Raw genomic sequence first — 18,828 nt, 5'->3', positions numbered from 1 at the left:
AGTTCCTCTTAACTCATTCTGCATTTACTCCCGTAAACCAGAGTGAAAGCTAAGCAATAGTGGTTTCATTAGACACTTCTTTTTTAAAAAAAAAAATAGTTAAGTTTGAAAATAGCTTGTCTCATCAAAACTTGAAAAGGATCAATGAGTTTTAGGGCTTAATTGTGCTATAAACCAATGCCCGTGATTTAAAAGTTTCTTGTCATTGTTCCTATGAGGAGTAATATATACCATTTTAACTCACTCAGTATAGTAACATTACTCCTTTCCAAAGATATTCAGAAGGTCATAGTTTTCCTGTTATGTCTGATTGGACTAAAGAGATACTGCATGTAGCACTTTGGAATCCTTGGCTGCCTGGTTTTGTTTTGTTTTGTGGTTTCTTTTGTTTGTTTGTTTTTTGTTTTTTTTGCTGCCTGCTCTGTTTATGGTAACATTATGCTGCTGGCCAAGGGAAAAAAAAAATGCTTGCTTTGTCCTTGTCTTAAGATCCAAAAATTGGAACCCCAGGGAAATTTGGGAGGGCCGTCTGGTAGCTATTTAGCGTTTTTCAGCATCCTTTGGAGCAAACAAGGTAAGGCTTTCATCTGTCTCTCTCCAGGGTTTTCCTCCCAGAACTCAATTTTCATCTCCATTCATTGCTTGTGGAGTGAGTACCCCAGTGGCTTTTGGTCATAGCTCTACTAGTGGTAGACAGGATGAACTATTTATAGTTGAATGAAAAACAGTGCTAGGGGTGGACAGCTGTGGGCTGGAGTGGACTGTAATGAGTCAGTGGAAGGGCACAAACACCAAAAAGGGAAAGAACTTGCAGTGGCCTGGGGTTCTGTAAGGACTGACGTGGCTCCTAGAAGTACTGCTTGTAGTAGACTTTATGTTCATCTGTGTCTCATTTCCTTGGCCTACAGAGAGCATCGTGCCAAATATATGCCTGGATCCTTGAGGCCAGTGCATGCTCTCATTTGTTGTCTCCTTCTGTGCAGCAGTTTAGGAGGATGAGAGTTAGTTCAGTGCAAGCCTGGTATAAAATGTGAACACACTCCACTCGGCAGGTTGCCAGTTGTACAATCTCCTGGTCCTGCTGCAGTTGGAGAGTTCAGTTTCTGATTTCATCCATGGTAATTGTGTTTTGGATGGAGATAAAAGCAATGCTCCTGCTCAAAGAATTGGGTGCACCTGTGTACACAATACTGGGTATATGTTTGAGCAGAACACATACCAGTTCTCCCAGGTAAGTGAAGATACAGAAAACTTTAAATTTATGAAGATTTAAAAGACACAGTTTGTCTTAGAACTGATTTTGTTTTCAAAGTGTCAATACATGGAATGTAAAATCTACTGGTTTTAAGTGTACAGTTAGGGACATGAACTGTATTACATGTCCACAGAACACCTTTCAATATGTAAAACTGAAACTCTGCAGTCATTAAACAAATGTGCAGAGTCAGGCTTTGTGACACAGTGGGTTAAACTGCCCCTTGGGACTCCTGCATCCCAAACAGAGTGCCCCTGAAGTTCACGTCCACCTCTGTCTTCAGTCCAGCTTCCTGCTAATGCCCCTGGGAGACAGCAGATGATGGCCCAAGTGCTTTGGTTCCCACCACCCACATGGGAGACCCAGATGGAGTTCTAGGCTTCTGGCTTCATTGTGGCCAAGCCCTAGCTGTTGCAGGCATTTGGGGAACAAACCAGCAAATGGGAGACCTTTTTTCTCTGTCTTCATCTTCTCTTTGTTGTTCTGCTTTTCAAATAAATAAAATATTTTTTGAAGATTTATTTATTTATTTTATTTGAAAGGCAGAGTTACAGAAAAAGGGTGAGAGAAAGCAAGATCTCCCATTTGCCAATGGCTGCAACAGCCAGGACTGAACCAGGCTAAAGCCAAAAACCGGGAACTTCAAATGGGTCTCTCATGTGGGTGGCAGGGGTCCAACCACTTGAGCCATTTTAAAGATTTTATTTATTTATTTGACAGAGCTACAGTGAGAAGAAGAGACAGAGAAAGGTCTTCCTTCTGTTGGTTCAGTCCCCAAATTGGCTGCAACAGCTGGAGCTGTACTGATCCGAAGCCAGGAGCCAGGTGCTTCTTCCCAGTCTCCCAAGTGGGTGCAGGGGCCCAAGAACTTGGGCCATCTTCTACTGCTTTCCCAGGCCATAGCAGAGAGCTGGATTGGAAGAGGAGCAGCCAGACTAGAACCGGCACCCATTTGGGATACCGGCGCTGCAGGCAGAGGATTAACCTACTGCGCCATGGCACCAGCCCCTAGAACTGGATTTTAACTAACGTTTTCCAACCAGCAAAGGGTGGCCAGCATAACTCCTGTGAAAAACGATAGTGGGGCTGGCATTGGGTCTAGCAGGTTGAGCCTCTGCCAGCATCCCATATGGATGCCAGTTCAAGTCTTGGCTCCACTTCTGATCTAGGTAATAGCCTGGAAAAAGCAACGGAGGGCAGTCCAAGTGCTTAGGCCTCTGCACCCATGTGGGAGACACAGAAGAAGCTCCTAGCTCCAGGCTTCAGCCTGGCCCAGCCCCAGCCATTGCAACCATTTGGGGAGTGAACCAGCAGTTGGGAGATTTTTCTCTCTGTGTCTCTCCTCCTCTCTGTAACAAATAAAATAAAATAACAAAAAATAAACAGCCTCTTTGGTAATTGAAGAACTGAACTTATGGTGACTGCCTTTGGAATCTGGTCCTATAGATTTCAGCAATAGATCTCTCCTCAATGAGAAGAATTGTAAGGGGAGAATCCTAACAGAGTGGTCAAACATGCCCTGAGTAGCAATGTTCTTTTTTAACTAGGAATATAATACCAGTGTTAGGAAAATATTTGAAGTAGTATAAATACTAAAAATATCATTTTTTAAAAGATTTATTTATTTATTTGAAAGGCAGAGTTAGAGGCAGAGGCAGAGAGAGGTCTTCCATCCACTGGTTTACTCCCCAAATGGCCACAATGTCCAGAGCTGGGCCAATCTGAAGCCAGGAGCTTCTTCCAGGTCTCCCACATGGGTGCAGGGGCCCAAGCACTTGGGCCATCTTCTGCTTTCCGAGGCACATCAGCAGGAAGCTGGATCAGAGGTGGAGCAGTCAGGACTCAAACTGGTGCCCATTTGGGATGCCGGCACTGCAGGCGGCGGCTTTACCCACTACACCACAGCACTGCCCCCAAAAATATAATTTTTACTAAATCAGTTGCTAGTGATTTGCTTAACCTGAATTTGGTTTACTCCCCAAATGGCTGCAACGGCTAGAGCTGAGCCAATCCGAAGCCAGGAGCCTAAAGCTTCTTCTGGGTCTTCCACGCGGGTATAGGGGCCCAAGGACTTGGGCCATCTTCTGTTGCTTTCCCAGGCCATAGCAGAGAACTGGATCAGAAGTGAAGCAGCTGGGGTTTGAACTGACACCCATATGGGATGCCGGCACTGCAGGCAGCAGCTTTACCCCATTCACTACAGTGCCAGCCCCAAGAATGTTTACTTTTTACCTTGTTACTTTAATTCAGTTTCCATCTGTTTAACTGTCATTTGTTCTGTCCCTCACCACCAGCCTTTTCTGGCGACAAAGTCAAAGTAATAGTTGGCCTCCCTATGTCCATTTTAATTCCCTTATTTATTTTTATTTTTTGCAGATTTACTTATTTGAAAGGCAGGGTTACAGAGAGATTGATTTTTTTTAAGATTATTTATTTATTTGAAAGGCAAAGTTAGAGAAAGAGAGATATCTTCCATCTGCTCGCTCACTCCCCAAATGGCTGTAACAGCTGAAGCTGGGCTGGCCCCAAGCTGGGAGCCAAGAGCTTCTTCCAGGTCTCTCACGTGGGTAGAGGGGACCAAGTACTTGGGCCAGCTGCTGCATTCCCAGGCACATTAGCAGATAGCTGGATTGGAAATGGAGCAGCCAGGACTCAAACCAGTGCCCAAATGGGATGCTGGCATTGCAGGCAGCAGCTTAACCTACTGCACCACAGTGCCGGCCCCCAGTCCACTTTAATGGTGGAGATTAGCTGCTTTAAGTATGTTTCTGAAGAAATATCGTTCATTTCTGAAAAAATAGCTTTCATTTCTTCAAAGTAATAAATAGGTATGTGAAATGTTTTTTGTTAAGAGTCATTTCTTTGCCTTGCATCTTCAAGTATTTTATTTCAAGATGCAGATTCCTATGGGAGTTGTAGCACATTAAACTGTTAGTCATACATGCCTTAGAATAAAGTAATCATTTGTTGGCCTCTTTACTAAGATGAGAGCACCAGAAATACGGGTATTTCACTCTTGTGAGCTTCAGGACGATAGAGTCCAAGAAGATAGAAACTACAGAGAAAGAAAGGAAGGGAAAAATAAGACTCTAAAGATTAGAAGTGTCCACTCTGCCCTGTGAGGTAGGCCCCATTGAATCGAGCTGTTGTTTTCAGGATGCCTGCTTTCCCCTTAAGTTGAGGCCTTCTAGGTGAACTTTTGCTGGAGTCTCATGCAGGAGTGAGCTCTACGCTGCGGTCTGAGTTTGCTCCAGTGCGCAGTGCTGCATGCTGTGGCGTTTTATAGTAACTTGGGAGGACGACTGTAGGGAATTCCTCAGTCATCGTAGCATCTCCAGCCAGTGAAATACTCCCCAGGAGGTGACCGTTGGCTGGAGATTGTCTCTGAAAAAAGGGACTGTCTCATTCTGTTGCTTTGTTTCCTTACGCCATGGGAGCACACCCAGGAAATGTGAGCATGCCCTGGGAACGTGCTGAGCTGGGGTTTCCCAGCTTCCAGCACGCACCCAGATGGGAGGATGAGTTGAAGCACCCTCTGGGCCCTCAGCAGTCATCTAATAATGACCATGAACTTGTCCCATGGGTCTGGCACAGTCATGAAGAAGGACCTCAGCATAGGATCCTATGATAGAATTAAACAGGTCCTCAAATTACAATATACAAAGGTTAGATGTGTTGGTGATAATGTTGGTTAATCTCCATTCCTATTGTACCTTTCTTACAGAAAACTGTTCTCCCTCTGCTCTTTGAAATTGCTTTGCTTTCATATTTTATATACAAGAGGTCTTGGCAGTTATCACTTTAACCCTGTGGGTTCAGTCATGAAGATTCAGGGATTTGCACATGTGGCTGGTGTGCAAGATAGACAGTCACACAGCCAGAGAATGTGCCTCACTTCAACCCAGCCTCATGCTTTTGCTCTTTACCCCTGAGAAATAATGTGTACTTCTTTTTTTTTTTTTTTGACAGGCAGAGTGGACAGTGAGAGAGAGAGACAGAGAGAAAGGTCTTCCTTTGCCGTTGGTTCACCCTCCAATGGCCGCCGCGGCCGGCACGCTGTGGCCAGCGCACCGCGCTGATCCGATGGCAGGAGCCAGGAGCCAGGTGCTTTTCCTGGTCTCCCATGGGGTGCAGGGCCCAAGCACCTGGGCCATCCTCCACTGCACTCCCTGGCCACAGCAGAGAGCTGGCCTGGAAGAGGGGCAACCGGGACAGAATCCAGCGCCCCAACCGGGACTAGAACCCGGTGTGCCGGCGCCGCTAGGCGGAGGATTAGCCTAGTGAGCCGCGGCGCCGGCCCTGTACTTCTTTTTTTAAAGTTTATTTTTATTTATTTAAAAGACAAAATGACAGAGATGGGAGGAGATGGAAGGTCTCTATCTGCTGGTTTACTCCCCAAATGCCTGCAGTAGCTGGGGCTGGGCCAGGCCAAAGCCAGGAGCCAGGAGCTCCATCCGGATCTCCTGGATGGAGTGGCAGGGGCCTAAGTACTTGAGCCATCATCTGTGCCCTCCCAGGCATATTAGCAGGAAGCCGGATTGGAAGCAAAAGTGGAACTCGATCCCAGACACTTCCATATGGTATCTTGGGTTGTGATTTAAGCCTCTGTGCCATAACACCAGCCCCAGTGAGCACTTCCTGATGGAATGAGATTGTGAGGCCACTCCATTTTTAGAAATTGTGAATTCATGTATTTATTGAAACAGCTTGGCTGGCACTGGGATCTAAAGGTCAGTGAAGGTGACAGTCCCATCTTCAAGAAGCTCACAGCCTTGTGTAGGGAGCACCATGAATAAATAAATACCCCTGGGTTTGATGAAGTGAGTGAGCTGGGAGAAGGAGGCAGGGATGGGATAGATCTGCCCAGGAAGGTGGCGAGAGCATCAGGAAAGGAGGTGCTGCTTCAGCTGCATCTTAGAGGTAACTCTTGTCAGATAGCAGAGGGAAGCCGGCCATTCCCAGGACAGGAAACCACACATTCAGATGAACAGAAGCTTCCATAGCAGGACTGGCTGGGGACCGTAAGTAGTGACTTACCCAGTGGGACTGCAGACCAGTGTGTGAAGGTAGTAGCCAGATGGGACTATGGGGAGGAGTCGGCAGCAGGGACCAGGTGATGGGCACCAGAGCTCTGAGTGCTGCGTGCTGCCCTCATGATTCCTACGAGGTGATCTTTAAGATACTGATGACAGTCAGGTGCAGTGCTGTATGTGATGACACTTTGGAAATTGTACAGTACACAGAGGAACATGATGCTATCATTATGTTATTACAGATGACCCACTGTAAAACATTGAAAATGTCGTTCATTGCCCTCAAGTGAGATGTCGTTGCTAAGTTTTCCTTTTATTTCATTCTGTTGTTTGTTTGTTTGTTTGTCCCTGGCATAATTTACTCAGAAATGAGCTATTAAATGTTTACCAGGTTCAAACCATACCACTGAAATTTCTTTAAGGGTTAGGACCACAAACAATTCATTTAGGTGTCCTGATTCTCAGCTGAGTGGTTTTCATTCATTAGTGTTATCTTACTGCCTGCCGTGTGCCTACCACTGTGCTGGGTGCCTTATCAACCACCAAATGAAAAGGGCTAAGTCATGATTCCATAGGTATCAGCTCTAGTAAAGAACCCAAGCTAGTGCTGAAGATTTTCTTTGAGAATCATCAGTATAGACACAGGAAAGTACTAACATCTGGAAAATGGAGGAATAGAGAATCAAGAACCAAAGAGTGAACCTTGAGAAGCTTGTATTTTGGGGGCTTGAGGAGGAAGGAAACACAGGATTGTGGGAGAATACCATTTAGCATGTCAAGTACCCCTAAGTCATGACCACCCAGACACGCTGGACTCATAGGGACCTCTTGGTCTGATTGCCTCTGGTGAAAGGGAGGCCCAGAGCAGGAAGGATCCCCGTTGGTGGTAGGGCCTGGGCTGGAACTCAGAGGCTCCAAGTTAGTGCTTTTGATCCCTTAGGGGAGCATATAAGTTGAGAAGGACTGGGATTTGGGACCACTGTGTTTGGACATTCATGCCACCTGATCTAAAATCTAGTCCTATCAATATGCCTCAGATTCCTTGAAAGGCAAATGGGGTAGAGCAGCAAAGAGTTTGGGCACAGTGACCTGAAATCTGCTGGGCTTATGGTTTCTGAGCAAAGTGAAGAATCTGGTGACAAACATTGCATTCCTCATGGCCCAGCTTCCCCAAGCAGTCCCATTGGTGCAGGTCTGTCTAGTACCTTCCAAAAAGTGAACAGTCTAGGAAGAGGAAGAATAGAGGTTATCACAGGAGAGCGTCATTCAGTGAAGAATAATCTAAGGATGTATTCCAGAGGATTTTCTGCAACTTAAGTTAGTGCTGTCTTTCACATTGAATGTTCGCATTGGCTGTATCTGATACCCTCTGCCTGAATCCAGATTTCCAGTTCTGGTCTGTCTTAGAGCTCCAGAAAGCCACAAGACCGCGCCTGTTGGCCTTCAGTACAGCTTCCAGATTGTTCCACCTTGACATCCCTCTCCTACATGCAGCCTTTCATTGCTTTCAGTTTTTGACCTAACAGTTTCTGACTGGCAAGTTCTGTGCATGGTCGGGATCTTTCTCTCTCTCCCCACATGTTTACTTCTTAGTGATTCTGTCCTCATCTTTTTGCTCCCCTGAGTTCCCCTTTCTTTCCGGTTGTTGTCAGCTCAAATACCAGAGTCTGGACAATGTCAATTTCAGTAATCTATTTCTCTCCACTATTCATTACCACGTATCTTACAAAAATTGAACAGAAAGTACACATGTACTATGAGAGAGGAAAGAATGGTTTTGACTTCAGGTTTGTGAACTTTTGCATCTGCTTTCCCTTGAGCCATTACAGTGCTTACCCCAGAGGACAGTGGGACAACAGGATCCCAGCAGCAGAATGGGGTGGGACCTTGTACACTGAGACTTGTTTATTACAGCAAACCAAGGGACTTACTGCTTAATGTGTCTGCTGCTGTCTGTAAGAATCATGACAAAGCTGACAAGTCATGAGTTCGTCTCTTTTTAAAAAACCCACAGATGGTTCTAGGACTGTAACTTACATAACTGTTATCATGGGGTCAAGCAGCTGTATGACCATCAAAGATGTATTTTTTTTTTAAGACTAGCCGACATTCTATGTGTATGTGTTTTTTCCCTTTTTAGCACGAGGTAGAACTAACATTGAACTTAGAGAGAAATTCATCCTGCCAGAGGGGGCATCCCAGGGAATGACCCCTTTCCGATCACGAGGTCGAAGGTCCAAACCGTCTTCCCGGGCAGCTTCCCCTACACGATCCAGCTCAAGTGCCAGTCAGAGTAACCACAGCTGCACATCCATGCCATCTTCTCCAGCCACCCCAGCCAGTGGCACCAAGGTATGTATTGTCCTCCATTGCCGATTTCTTCCCCGTCCACGCCTCTGCAGACAGCTGTTCTGTTCAGTGTAGCCTCTGAAAGCCTGGTGAGCTAGAGGAACAGGAAAACACACAGTCCCAGCCCACCTAGACCAAGAATGCCTAGGCCCTGGCATCACACAGATACGTGAGCTTTAAGACGACTCCTGGGACCCTTACTGAAATGTGCACTCAGGCTGTTTTTAGGTCAGAAGCGTTTCTTTCCTTGGACTCCCAGTTTTGTAAATCTAGGCACTGTGTGTCCAGCCAGAGCTGTCAGATAGGTTTGTTGTTAATGGCAGGTTATGTATGGAGAATGCTGTTGCCTTTCTGCCTGGTCCCTCTCCTCCCATTGGACTGATGTACGTTTTATTTTGTTTTCTGTTTCTTTAAAATTTAGTGTCTTCTATTTATTTTTTTTTCTGTTCCCAACTTGCTCCCTTTCTGTTCCATTTTCACTTGTTCCCATCCTTCCCTTTGGATTTCCGTTTCACAGACTCCACTTCAGTTCTCTCGCTGTTATGACAAACCCTGGTTGGTAAACAGTAAAGCTGGCACCCCTGTCAGGGACAGCCATTATCCTGACCTCCAGCTGCCCAGCCCCGAGGTAGAGTATGGCTTTGCTGACTTACGGACACAATCAAGATGAGATCCTCACTCATGCCAAGAACTTGCCCGGCTCTTCTTCCCGACACGAGCCCGTGCGCTGTTCGATCTTTATGGTGCTTGCTGGCACAGCTGATTCATTTAGTCAAGTGTTTTCATGGGTTTCTAACTCGGATTCACCAAATTTGGAGATAAATAAGAGATGCCTAAAACTAGATTATTCAACAACTATTTAACAACTATATCTAAAACTAGATTATGTAGAATATCTGTTCGGGATGGTAATCAGTGGCTATCCCAGGTGATTTGCGTACTGATACAGTTTTTAATTGGGCCTCTTGAAGTCTCCAAATGTCAGATACACAGACGAGTTATGAACACTTGAAATTCAACTAGGGCGCATGTTCACCAGTGTTCTATCTTTGCTTAGAACAGAAGAGTGGTTGGCACCACCCACCCTGCGATGTCTCCCCAGGGTGACTGGTCTGAGGCATGGGTGCTGCCTACCTCAGCCAAGCATAGTAATTGTGAACACTGCTCTGAGGCTCAAGAGTTTAGCTTCTGAATTTCTTGGCTTAGGCATTTCGGTTTCTGTAACCCTGATTTGAACATACATGCCAGCAGTTAAGTATGTTCAAATACAGCAGTTAAAATCCCCAAACACATTGGGAAGAGCAGTGTTTCAGAAAGAGAACACAGACGAGCAGCTTGTCTGGTAGCCGTCCAGTTTGCATTCTAGCTCCTGCCGGGAAGCACTGGGTTCTTGTGCCTCAGGAACTCAAAGGTGGTGTTGTCTTATCCTGTAAAGCCTCTGTGGGCGAAACCGCAGAGGCACAAGAAGCCAGTGCCTGTGAATGAGCTGCTGCTTTGGGCTTCTCCGCTCCACGTTGAAACTCCAGTTCAGCAATGTGTCTTGTTTAAAACATGATTTGGGGACCTATTGCCACTAAAACCCCAAGATTCAACCTGCTGATCTTGCCTTTCCTCATCCCTAATGGCTCCAGTTTCATGAAAATCTCAAAATTATAGAACTTTAAGTGTTTATGCTAAAGTACAAATTCTCATGATTTTAATAGATCAGCCTTTTTGTTTGGTCTTAAGTTTTTATCTTTTGTTTCATTTCCTTTCGAGTTTGCATCTTTCCTTACTCACCAGTGCTCAGTAGCCAGGCCACGTCCCGACCTGGATCCCTAGCCCAGGCCGGTGCTCAGGAACCACAGCTTCTGAAACTGGCGCCCTCCTCCTGTGTGGGCCAGGAGTCTGTATGGGAATGTTAATCACTCTCTGTCGCTTGCTTTTGCTTCACACATTAAAGAAATACAACAAACACGATGACATGGGTTGCTTTACTCTTCTCTATATACATTTTAAAGGTCCTGGAAAACAATTGATTAAAAAAAATTGATCACATTGGATACAGTGCGAATGATATTTAAAACAGATACAAGATACTCTTTCCCCAAATTAAGTCTACCACTATCTAAAATAAAAACCTGAACTCAAATAGGAAATATAGCTCCTCCTGGTAACATCAGCATTAATAGACAGCTGTCTCCCAGCTGGTGAAATGCCTACTGCATGTATTGACTCAGCAAGTTTTTATTAAGAGAAAGTGAGGGTGAACAAAGTCCCTGCTTTTATGGAGTTTAAACTTTATGTAAGAAACATAGGGCACAAGCAGATAGTGGTAAGTACTCTGCAGAAATATGAAGCAGGGGAAGAGAATAGAAAGCTGCAGGCAGTGTTGGAGGAGTGAGACAAGACCTCTCTAATGACGTCATCCTTTGAACCGAGCCCCCTGAAGGAAACAAGAAGGTGAGCCATGAAAATATCAAGTAGAAGTGGGGATCGGAGGTACTGCAACAACTGTCTAGGCTGAGTGAACAACACCGGAACAAGCCCAGAGGACCCTGCCTGGGCCGTCAGAGAAATAAGTGAGGAGGCTGGGTGGCTGGGTGGACTGAACAAGAGAGCATGGCAGACATGGTGTGCAAAAGGCAGGGGTTATCCCTGATTTCCCAAGAGAGAAGGAGACACAAACGTTAGATCAGTCCTGGAGCTCGGACTCAAAGCCAGCTCTCCCGGTATGGATCACAGCCTCACTCCTGTTTTTCTCATAACTTGTCTGATCCACAAGTCTAGTCATTTTATTTACATCTTGCCAATGAGGGTGTAGACTGAAAGAGCTTGACTGAAGTGCCTTCAGCGCCTTAGTGACAGAGATGGAGCAGTGTTTGAATCCCTGTGTTAAGTAAGTGGAGCTAAGCCTCACATTCTAACTCCAGAATATGGATACAAAGCACTATCTGAGTTTCTTTTTTCTTTACTCATTCACCCTAATTCTGTTTGCTATAGCTATTATAATCTTACCAACTGAGGATTTTTTTCCCAGTTCTAATCGAAATTTGTTAGTGAGATAAAAGGTTTTGTAAGACATTTTGAAATTTTAAGTTGAAACATAAAAATTTGAATCATCAAATACATCACCTAGGACACTTTCAGAATAAATCTTTGTTTTCCTGGACTTTTAATTTGCTTTACAGCTGGCCAGATTTGGGAGCCCTAAGTAGACCTTTCGAAATTAAATTTCTATTGGTGATTTTACTGAGTAAATATGACATTTTAATTTTTTTTCAAGGTTATTCCATCAACAGGCAGCAAGTTGAAACGACCAACACCAACTTTTCATTCTAGTCGAACATCCCTTGCTGGTGATACTAGCAATAGCTCTTCGCCAGCCTCCACAGGTGCCAAAACTAACCGGGCAGGTAAGTGTCTGTCCCATGACCCACATGTTAGGCTGAGGGGTGAGGGGCAGTGGCCAGGAAACAGCAGCCTGTCAGCAACACTTCACTGCCCTCCAGAAAGCTGGTGAAGAGGGGGAGCACTTCCCCGGTGAGCTCTGAGCTTGCTCCAGGGAGCAGACATGGCCACAGCCCCCAAAACTATCACATCAGAGAGGATGTGGAAAGGAGGAGAGGGCCTCCTGAAGCTGGCTGTCCTCGGGAGCCAGCCCAGTGTTGGCGCTGGCTGTTTGCTAGTGATTTTCCAATACCATGTATTTACTGTGGCTGCTGGTGAACTGACAGCTCTGGGGGCGAATCCCATCTGTACACCTGCTAAGGTTCCTGCTGGGAACCTAGGAAAATGGCTTTGCTTCCTGGCTCTCTGCTTCCCATCATGCACCCCCACTCTCGGGCTGCCTGCACCTTTCCCAGTGGCTTGACCTGTCTGTGCTGAGACAGTCAAGCAGCCCTGCCTGACTCCACTTTGGCTATGGTAGAAGCTGCTTTCTCCTTGTCAGAGGCAGTCTGGAGCAGAATGGCAAGCCAAAAGAGGCTTCAGCAGCTTCTGCGCAGATGAGGGTTGGCCCAAGGCCACACAGCATATTAGGTGGTATTAGGACCAGAATCCCGGCCCCTGGTCACTTGTTCCTCCACTCCTGTGCTGTGTCTGTTAAGTTGTCTGCTTTATTCCTGATTTCCAGACCCTAAAAAGTCAGCCAGTCGCCCCGGAAGTCGGGCCGGAAGTCGAGCTGGGAGTCGAGCCAGCAGCCGTCGGGGAAGCGATGCCTCTGACTTTGACCTTTTAGAGACACAGTCTGCTTGTTCAGACACTTCAGAAAGCAGTGCTGCAGGGGGCCAGGGCAACTCCAGGAGAGGGCTCAGCAAACCTTCCAAAATCCCCACCATGTCCAAGAAGACCACCACTGCCTCCCCCAGGACTCCGGGCCCCAAGCGATAACACTGCACAAGCACCCCCAAGCCACTATCCACTTCGAATCCTGCTCCATACGTTGGGTGTATATTTATTCTGAACGGGAGAAGTTATATTGTTAAAAGTGTAAAAGAAAAATTGTGTTATGAAGCTGCCTTATTTTTTTTTCTTTTTGTAAGTTACTATTTTCATGTGAATATTTATGTAGATAAAATTTGCCTCCTGGTAACCCTGTAATGGATAGGGCCCAGAAATGAAATATTTGAGGAAAACAAGTGAAAAGGTCAAAAAAAGAATGTGTATTAAAAAAAAAAGCCTCTAACTAGGGTCTCTGCACGGTGCAGGGTTGTAAACCTGCTTTATCTTTTAGGATTATTCCTAAATGCATCTTCTTTATAAACTTGACTTGCTGTCTCAGCAAGATAAATTATATTAAAAAAAAAAATAAGAATCCTGCAGTGTTTAAGGAGCTCTTTTTTTGTAAATTACAGACACCTCAATTAACAAGAACTGAGGGGAGGGCACTTATAATTGCTTTTTCCATTGTTTTAATGTTGTGTGATTTTAGCTAAAGAGAGGGAACCTCATCTAGGTAACATTTGCACATGATACAGCAGAAGGAGCTCATCGCAATACTGTCTTTGAATACTGTTTCAGTACTGGGTGTTTACAGGACAAATAGCTGCTAGCATTCAGGGGTAAATGTAACTGTTCAGAAAACGTCACAACACTAGGATTGTAAGCCGATTTGTAACTTCCTATCCAGCCTCGCCACCACTAACCTGTGCTCCCGGGACCCAGACCCTTGGCAAGGAGACTTCCTTGGTGGCATTGTGAATCACAGATTTGTTTATCTGCATTTTTTGCTATTTATTTAAATGGTCAATCAACTTCCCACAAACTGAGGAATGAATCCCATGAACCTATTCTGACAATGTGGACATAAGGCGAACACTGGCTCGTCCTAATGGAGTTCACCAGCACACTCGTTAACCAGTCCCGTTTGCTTCCGTCTTTTTTGTGAGTAACGAAGTCAGCTGACCAAGTGACCGTGAAGAGGGGCTGTCTGGGGCTCCTGTTTTTTAGCTGCTGTTCCTCTTCAGCTCCGACCATGTTGCTGTGTGATTATCTCAATTGGTTTTAATTGAGGCAGAAACTGAAGCTCTACCAATGAACTGTTTAAAAACAAGACACACTTTTGTATTAAAATTGCTTGCAGTAACAAATGTTTTGTATTTCCTGGTTTTCTTCTTGTTACCGTATATTTAAATGTTTTACCCTGGGGTATAATAATGTTGTAAGTGGTGTAATTGCATTATTCAAATCCAGATATCTTAAAGGATAAATTATACAGCTCATTAATAGATTTTTTTCTTGTTTATTTTATCCTTGTTAATCATAGCAACGAAGAATCAGGATATTGTTAACATAAACATGTAAGGTATTGTCCCACTTAGATGTTTAAACAAATACCAAATGTAAAATTTTTATATTAGAAGTCACAAAAATCTTGGTGTTTGAGAGAATGGAGCCAATTTGCTACAGTCTGCTGACATTTCTGGTTAAACGATAGAATTTATCTTTTAGATTTATTTTATTTATTTGAAAGGCAGAGTTAGAAAGAGGGAAAGAGATCCTCCATCTGCTGGTGCACTCCCCAAATGACCACAGCGAATGAACTCCACCAGGACCCTCATCCAGGTCTGCCATGTGAGTGCAGGGGCCCAACCGCCTGGGCCATCCTCCACTGTTTTCCCAGATGAAGGAGCAGCCGGGACTTGAACCAGCACCAGTGTGGGATGCCGGTGCTACATGCAGCGGTTATACCAGCTACGCCACAGCGCCAGCCCTGTTAGAGTTCCAGAGACAGAGAATAGCGCCTTTGCTTGACAGATGGAGAAACTGGGATAAGAAAGTGAATGAGAAAGTGATTTCCTTGACACCACAGAGTAAGAGGGGGGCAGGTGTGGACCTTGAATCCGTGCTTGACACCCCATTCGAGTCGGGCACTTCTGTTCGTCCAGCGCTTTGTAAGGATTACAGCCCCCTCCAGCGACGGGAAAGGGCTGGAGAACTTGAGCAGAGAGGTGCTCAGAACTCGGGCCGCTGTGTTCCTGACCTTTGGCCTTACTCCCATTACCACCCCAGGGTTTGGTGAGATGAATGCCTGTTGGCCAAAGCTGGTGGAAGACAAATTGCCAGTTGGGAAGGAGTCTGCAGCTTGACGGGTTCTGAAGGAAGTGCTTGCTCCCTCCTCTGTGGAACCTGGTCTCTGCAAGCTGCCGGAACACGGGACTTGCACTGCCTACGTTTGTTAGCCAAACTGCCGTGTCCTGCTAAGCCACGTGGCAGCAGAAGCACACGGAGACCGGTGTGGCTTCCATCCTTGCAGAATGTGGACTGCAGCCACTTGTTTTTCTTTCAGATTTTCTATAGGTTCTTTTTGGCAGAGCTCAGCTGGTGGTGGCACCTGCAGGAAGTTTCTTTCCATGCCTCAAACATGCAGGCAAGCCTGTGTAGGAGGTAGAAGGATGCCAGCAAAAAGGTGAATGTAATTGATTGCGCTTCTGTGAGAGAAACGCTGAACAGGAGTGCAAAGCTGGTGTGTCTGCTGGGGCCTTGAGTGATGGAGTAACAACAGCTAACACTTAGTGCTCACGCCGTCCAGCCTTTGTGCTAAGTGCATATGTACTGGGCTCTCAATCCTGTGATCTTGACCCCCTCCTGTGGATGAAACTGGAGGGAGTGAGTAGCTTGCTCAGGGCACACAGTTGCCAGGGGTGGGGGAAGTCCTGGGTTTGACGCCACTTTCTCCGAGTCTCACTTCCAGTACTGTGTCCTGGGATTCCACTCACATGTGACCTACGCCCCTGCCCAGCTCCTCTGCCCTTGTGGGTACTTTTCGGCGGTTCCCCTGTGGGAGCACAGCTTTCATCCCTCCTTTGGGAGTGACTCTGTTCACCGACCCATCCCTGTTGAGCGGGGGCTGCTCCAGGTGGAGTCCTTGTCCAGCTCTGGTTCTGGCCACAGCACAGAGAGCCCAAGTGATTGTTGCTGAATTGAATTGTGGGCCAAGGCCCTTAAAACAGCTGAAACCTGCTGTGTAGGTTTACGGGAGTATGAAGCCCTTTCAGAGAACACACTGGCAACCTAAGTTCAGACAATGATTTTCGTTGTAAGAAGGCGCCCAGCACTGGGCCACTTGCAGTCTAGCCGGGAGCCCAGCCTTGCACAAAGTGCCAAAGATCTGAGGCCCCAGGCGACACGGTGTGACTCAAAGGGCAGTTCAGAGGGATGTGGGAGGAAGAGCAGCACATTCAGAGAGTGGCTAAGCTGACACGGGGGCAACATCTTCACTGTGCCCTCTGCCTCAGTCACCAAAGCCTTGAAAGAGTTACAGAGAGGTAGAGACAGAGAGGTCTTCTATCTGCTGGTTCACTCCTTAAATGGCTGCAATGGGCGAGAGCTGAGCCAGTCTGAAGCCAGGATACAGGAGTTTCATTCAGGTCTCCCATGTGGGTATAGGGGCCCAAGGACTTGGGCCTTCCTCTGCGGCCTTCCCAGGTGCATGAGCAGGGAGCTGGATTGGAAGTGGAGCAGCCAAACACGAACCGGTGCCCATATGGGATGCCGGTGCTGCAGACCAGGGCTTTCAACCCTTCGTGCCACAGCACCATCTCCCAAAGAATTTATTTTTTTTTTTACTTAGGCACTTTTGTTTTGTTTTTTGTTTTTTGTTTTTTTGACAGGCAGAGTGGACAGTGAGAGAGACAAAGAGAAAGGTCTTCCTTTGCCGTTGGTTCACCCTCCAATGGCCGCCACAGCCGGTGCACTGCAGCTGGCACATCGCGCTGATCTGAAGGCAGGAGCCAGGTGCTTCTCCTGGTCTCCCGTGTGGGTGCAGGGCCCAAGCACTTGGGCCATCCTCCACTGCACTCCCTGGCCACAGCAGAGAGCTGGCCTGGAAGAGGGGCAACCGGGACAGAATCCGGCGCCCTGACCAGGACTAGAACCCGGTGTGCCGGCGCTGCAAGGTGGAGGATTAGCCTAGTGAGCTGCGGCGCTGGCCAGAATTTATTTTAAAATATGTAAAATGGGGCCCGGCACTGTGGTGCAGCAGGTAAAGCTGCCACCTGCAGTGCCGTCATCCCATCCACGTCCTGGCTACTCCACTTCTGATCCAGCTCTGCTGTGCCCTGGGAAAGCAGTAGAAGATGGCCCAAGTCCTTGGGACCCTGCCCTCATGTGGGAGACCCAGAAAAGCTCCTGGCTCCTGGCTCCTGGCTCCTGGCTTTGGATCAGTGCAGCTCCAGCCGTTGTGGTCATTTGGGGAGTGAACCAGTGGATGGAAGACCTCACTCTCTCTGGCTTTCCTTCTCTCTCTCTGTAACTCTGACTTTCAAGTAAATAAATAAATCTAACAAAAAAAAAATAGAATATGTGAGGTGGTGACTTTAAAGTTGGGGTGGGTCATGCAGCAGTCAAGTCGCTGTTTGGGATACCTGTGTCCTTTATCTCCCTCATCCTACAGCCCATGTCAGAGCCCTTGGGTTCCAGTGCTGGTTCTGCTTCCAGTTCAGCTCCCTGTAATGCACATCCTGGGAGGCAATGGGTGATAGCTCAAGTGGTTGGGTCCCTGCCCAAGTGGGAGACCTGTTGAGTTCTCAGTTCCTGGCTTACGTCACCCAGCCCCAGCAGATGAAAATTTAATCTCCCTCCCTCCCATCTCTTCCCCCTTCCCCTCCCTCTGCATTTTAAAATTTAAAACTAATTAAGATGTGATTTTTACATAGGCATCATACACTTATTTGTAGGTTTTCCCTTTTTTCAACATTTATTTGAAGGGGGGAGTATCTTCTTCGTCTGCTGGTTCACTCCCCAAATGCCAGCAACAGCCAGGGTTGGTCTAGACTGAAGCTAGGAGCACAGAACTCCATCCAGGCTGCCACATGGGGAGCAGGGGACAAGCCCTTGGGCCATCTCCCATTGCTTCCCCAGGTGCATTAGCAGGAAGCTGGATCAGAAGTAGAGCAGCCAGGATTCCAGCCAGCCTTGCAGTGCTGGCCTGCAGTTTTGACCTTGAATTCACCATAATCACTTGGTGCCTAGGACCTTCCTCTAGCTCTGAAAGGCCCTTTGTGGCTAGTCAACCCCTTGGCTTGCCAGGATCCACTGCACAGCAAGCCTGCCCTTGCCCACCTGCCCTGACCCAGGGCCACTTTTGTGTCACCTGGGGGAAGTCCCTTAGCCTCGGTGAGCTTCACCTGTTAAAAAGAGGTTGGGTGATCCCCAGCGCATCACAGCGTGCGAGCCTCACAGAAGGACACGGGACACACACGCAGAGGGTGCCTGGCACAGGGAGGGTGCTGGCTGTCACCTGTGGGCACTGCGCCCCCACAGATCTGAGGCAGCTCCCACTGCCTGAAACGCTCCCTGCCGCTGGCCTGTCCTGTCCTCCCAGCCAGGCTTTTCCAGCCTCCCGGCTCAACCTAGGGCCGGCTTCATCCCAGCGCAGCGCCTCAGCCACGGACCAACACATGCTGGGGGAGAGAGGCTGGGCACCGGCAGGGTGTGCAGGCGGCGGAGGCAATGGAGGCGTTTCCGTGAGGATCCCTCTCCTGCAGACCGCTGGGGCCTGTGACATTCATTAGATGCGCAAAGGTGGCTCCGGGGTGCTCGGGCAGGGCCCCAGAGCTCCTTGGCCCGGCGGGAGGTGGGTGCGTGTTTCCAGCGCAGCGGGATCAGCCTGGGGCCCGCAGGGCGCACAGCAAGGGACGGCGGGGTCGGCCCGCTCCAGGCACTTCCAGAGAGCACGCGGGAGCCAGGGGGTGGGCGCGCGGGGAGCGG

General features: G+C 47.4%; 1 protein-coding gene across 43 annotated transcripts in view; it reads left to right on the top strand.

Annotated features, from left to right (window-relative positions):
- MACF1 (microtubule actin crosslinking factor 1) overlaps positions 1–14,207 on the top strand; it is a 407,445-nt gene extending 393,238 nt beyond the window's left edge. For 33 of the 43 annotated variants that reach the window (XM_070078713.1, XM_051857930.2, XM_051857924.2 and 30 more), the window contains 4 exons: positions 8,429–8,640; positions 9,155–9,265; positions 11,903–12,032; positions 12,752–14,207. In XM_070078713.1, coding sequence (XP_069934814.1) covers positions 8,429–8,640; positions 9,155–9,265; positions 11,903–12,032; positions 12,752–13,008 — 710 coding nt within the window. In that variant the 3' untranslated portion in view covers positions 13,009–14,207. The remainder of the gene's footprint in view (positions 1–8,428; positions 8,641–9,154; positions 9,266–11,902; positions 12,033–12,751) is intronic. The other 10 variants (XM_051857940.2, XM_051857938.2, XM_051857937.2 and 7 more) reach the window with 1 other exon arrangement.
- The last annotated feature ends 4,621 nt before the right edge of the window (positions 14,208–18,828 follow it).

Source organism: Oryctolagus cuniculus, chromosome 7 (assembly GCF_964237555.1).
Source record: "Oryctolagus cuniculus chromosome 7, mOryCun1.1, whole genome shotgun sequence".
Lineage (NCBI taxonomy): Eukaryota > Metazoa > Chordata > Mammalia > Lagomorpha > Leporidae > Oryctolagus > Oryctolagus cuniculus.
The sequence above is the reverse complement of the archived record's forward strand: the minus strand, read 5'-3'. Positions and strand labels throughout refer to the sequence as shown.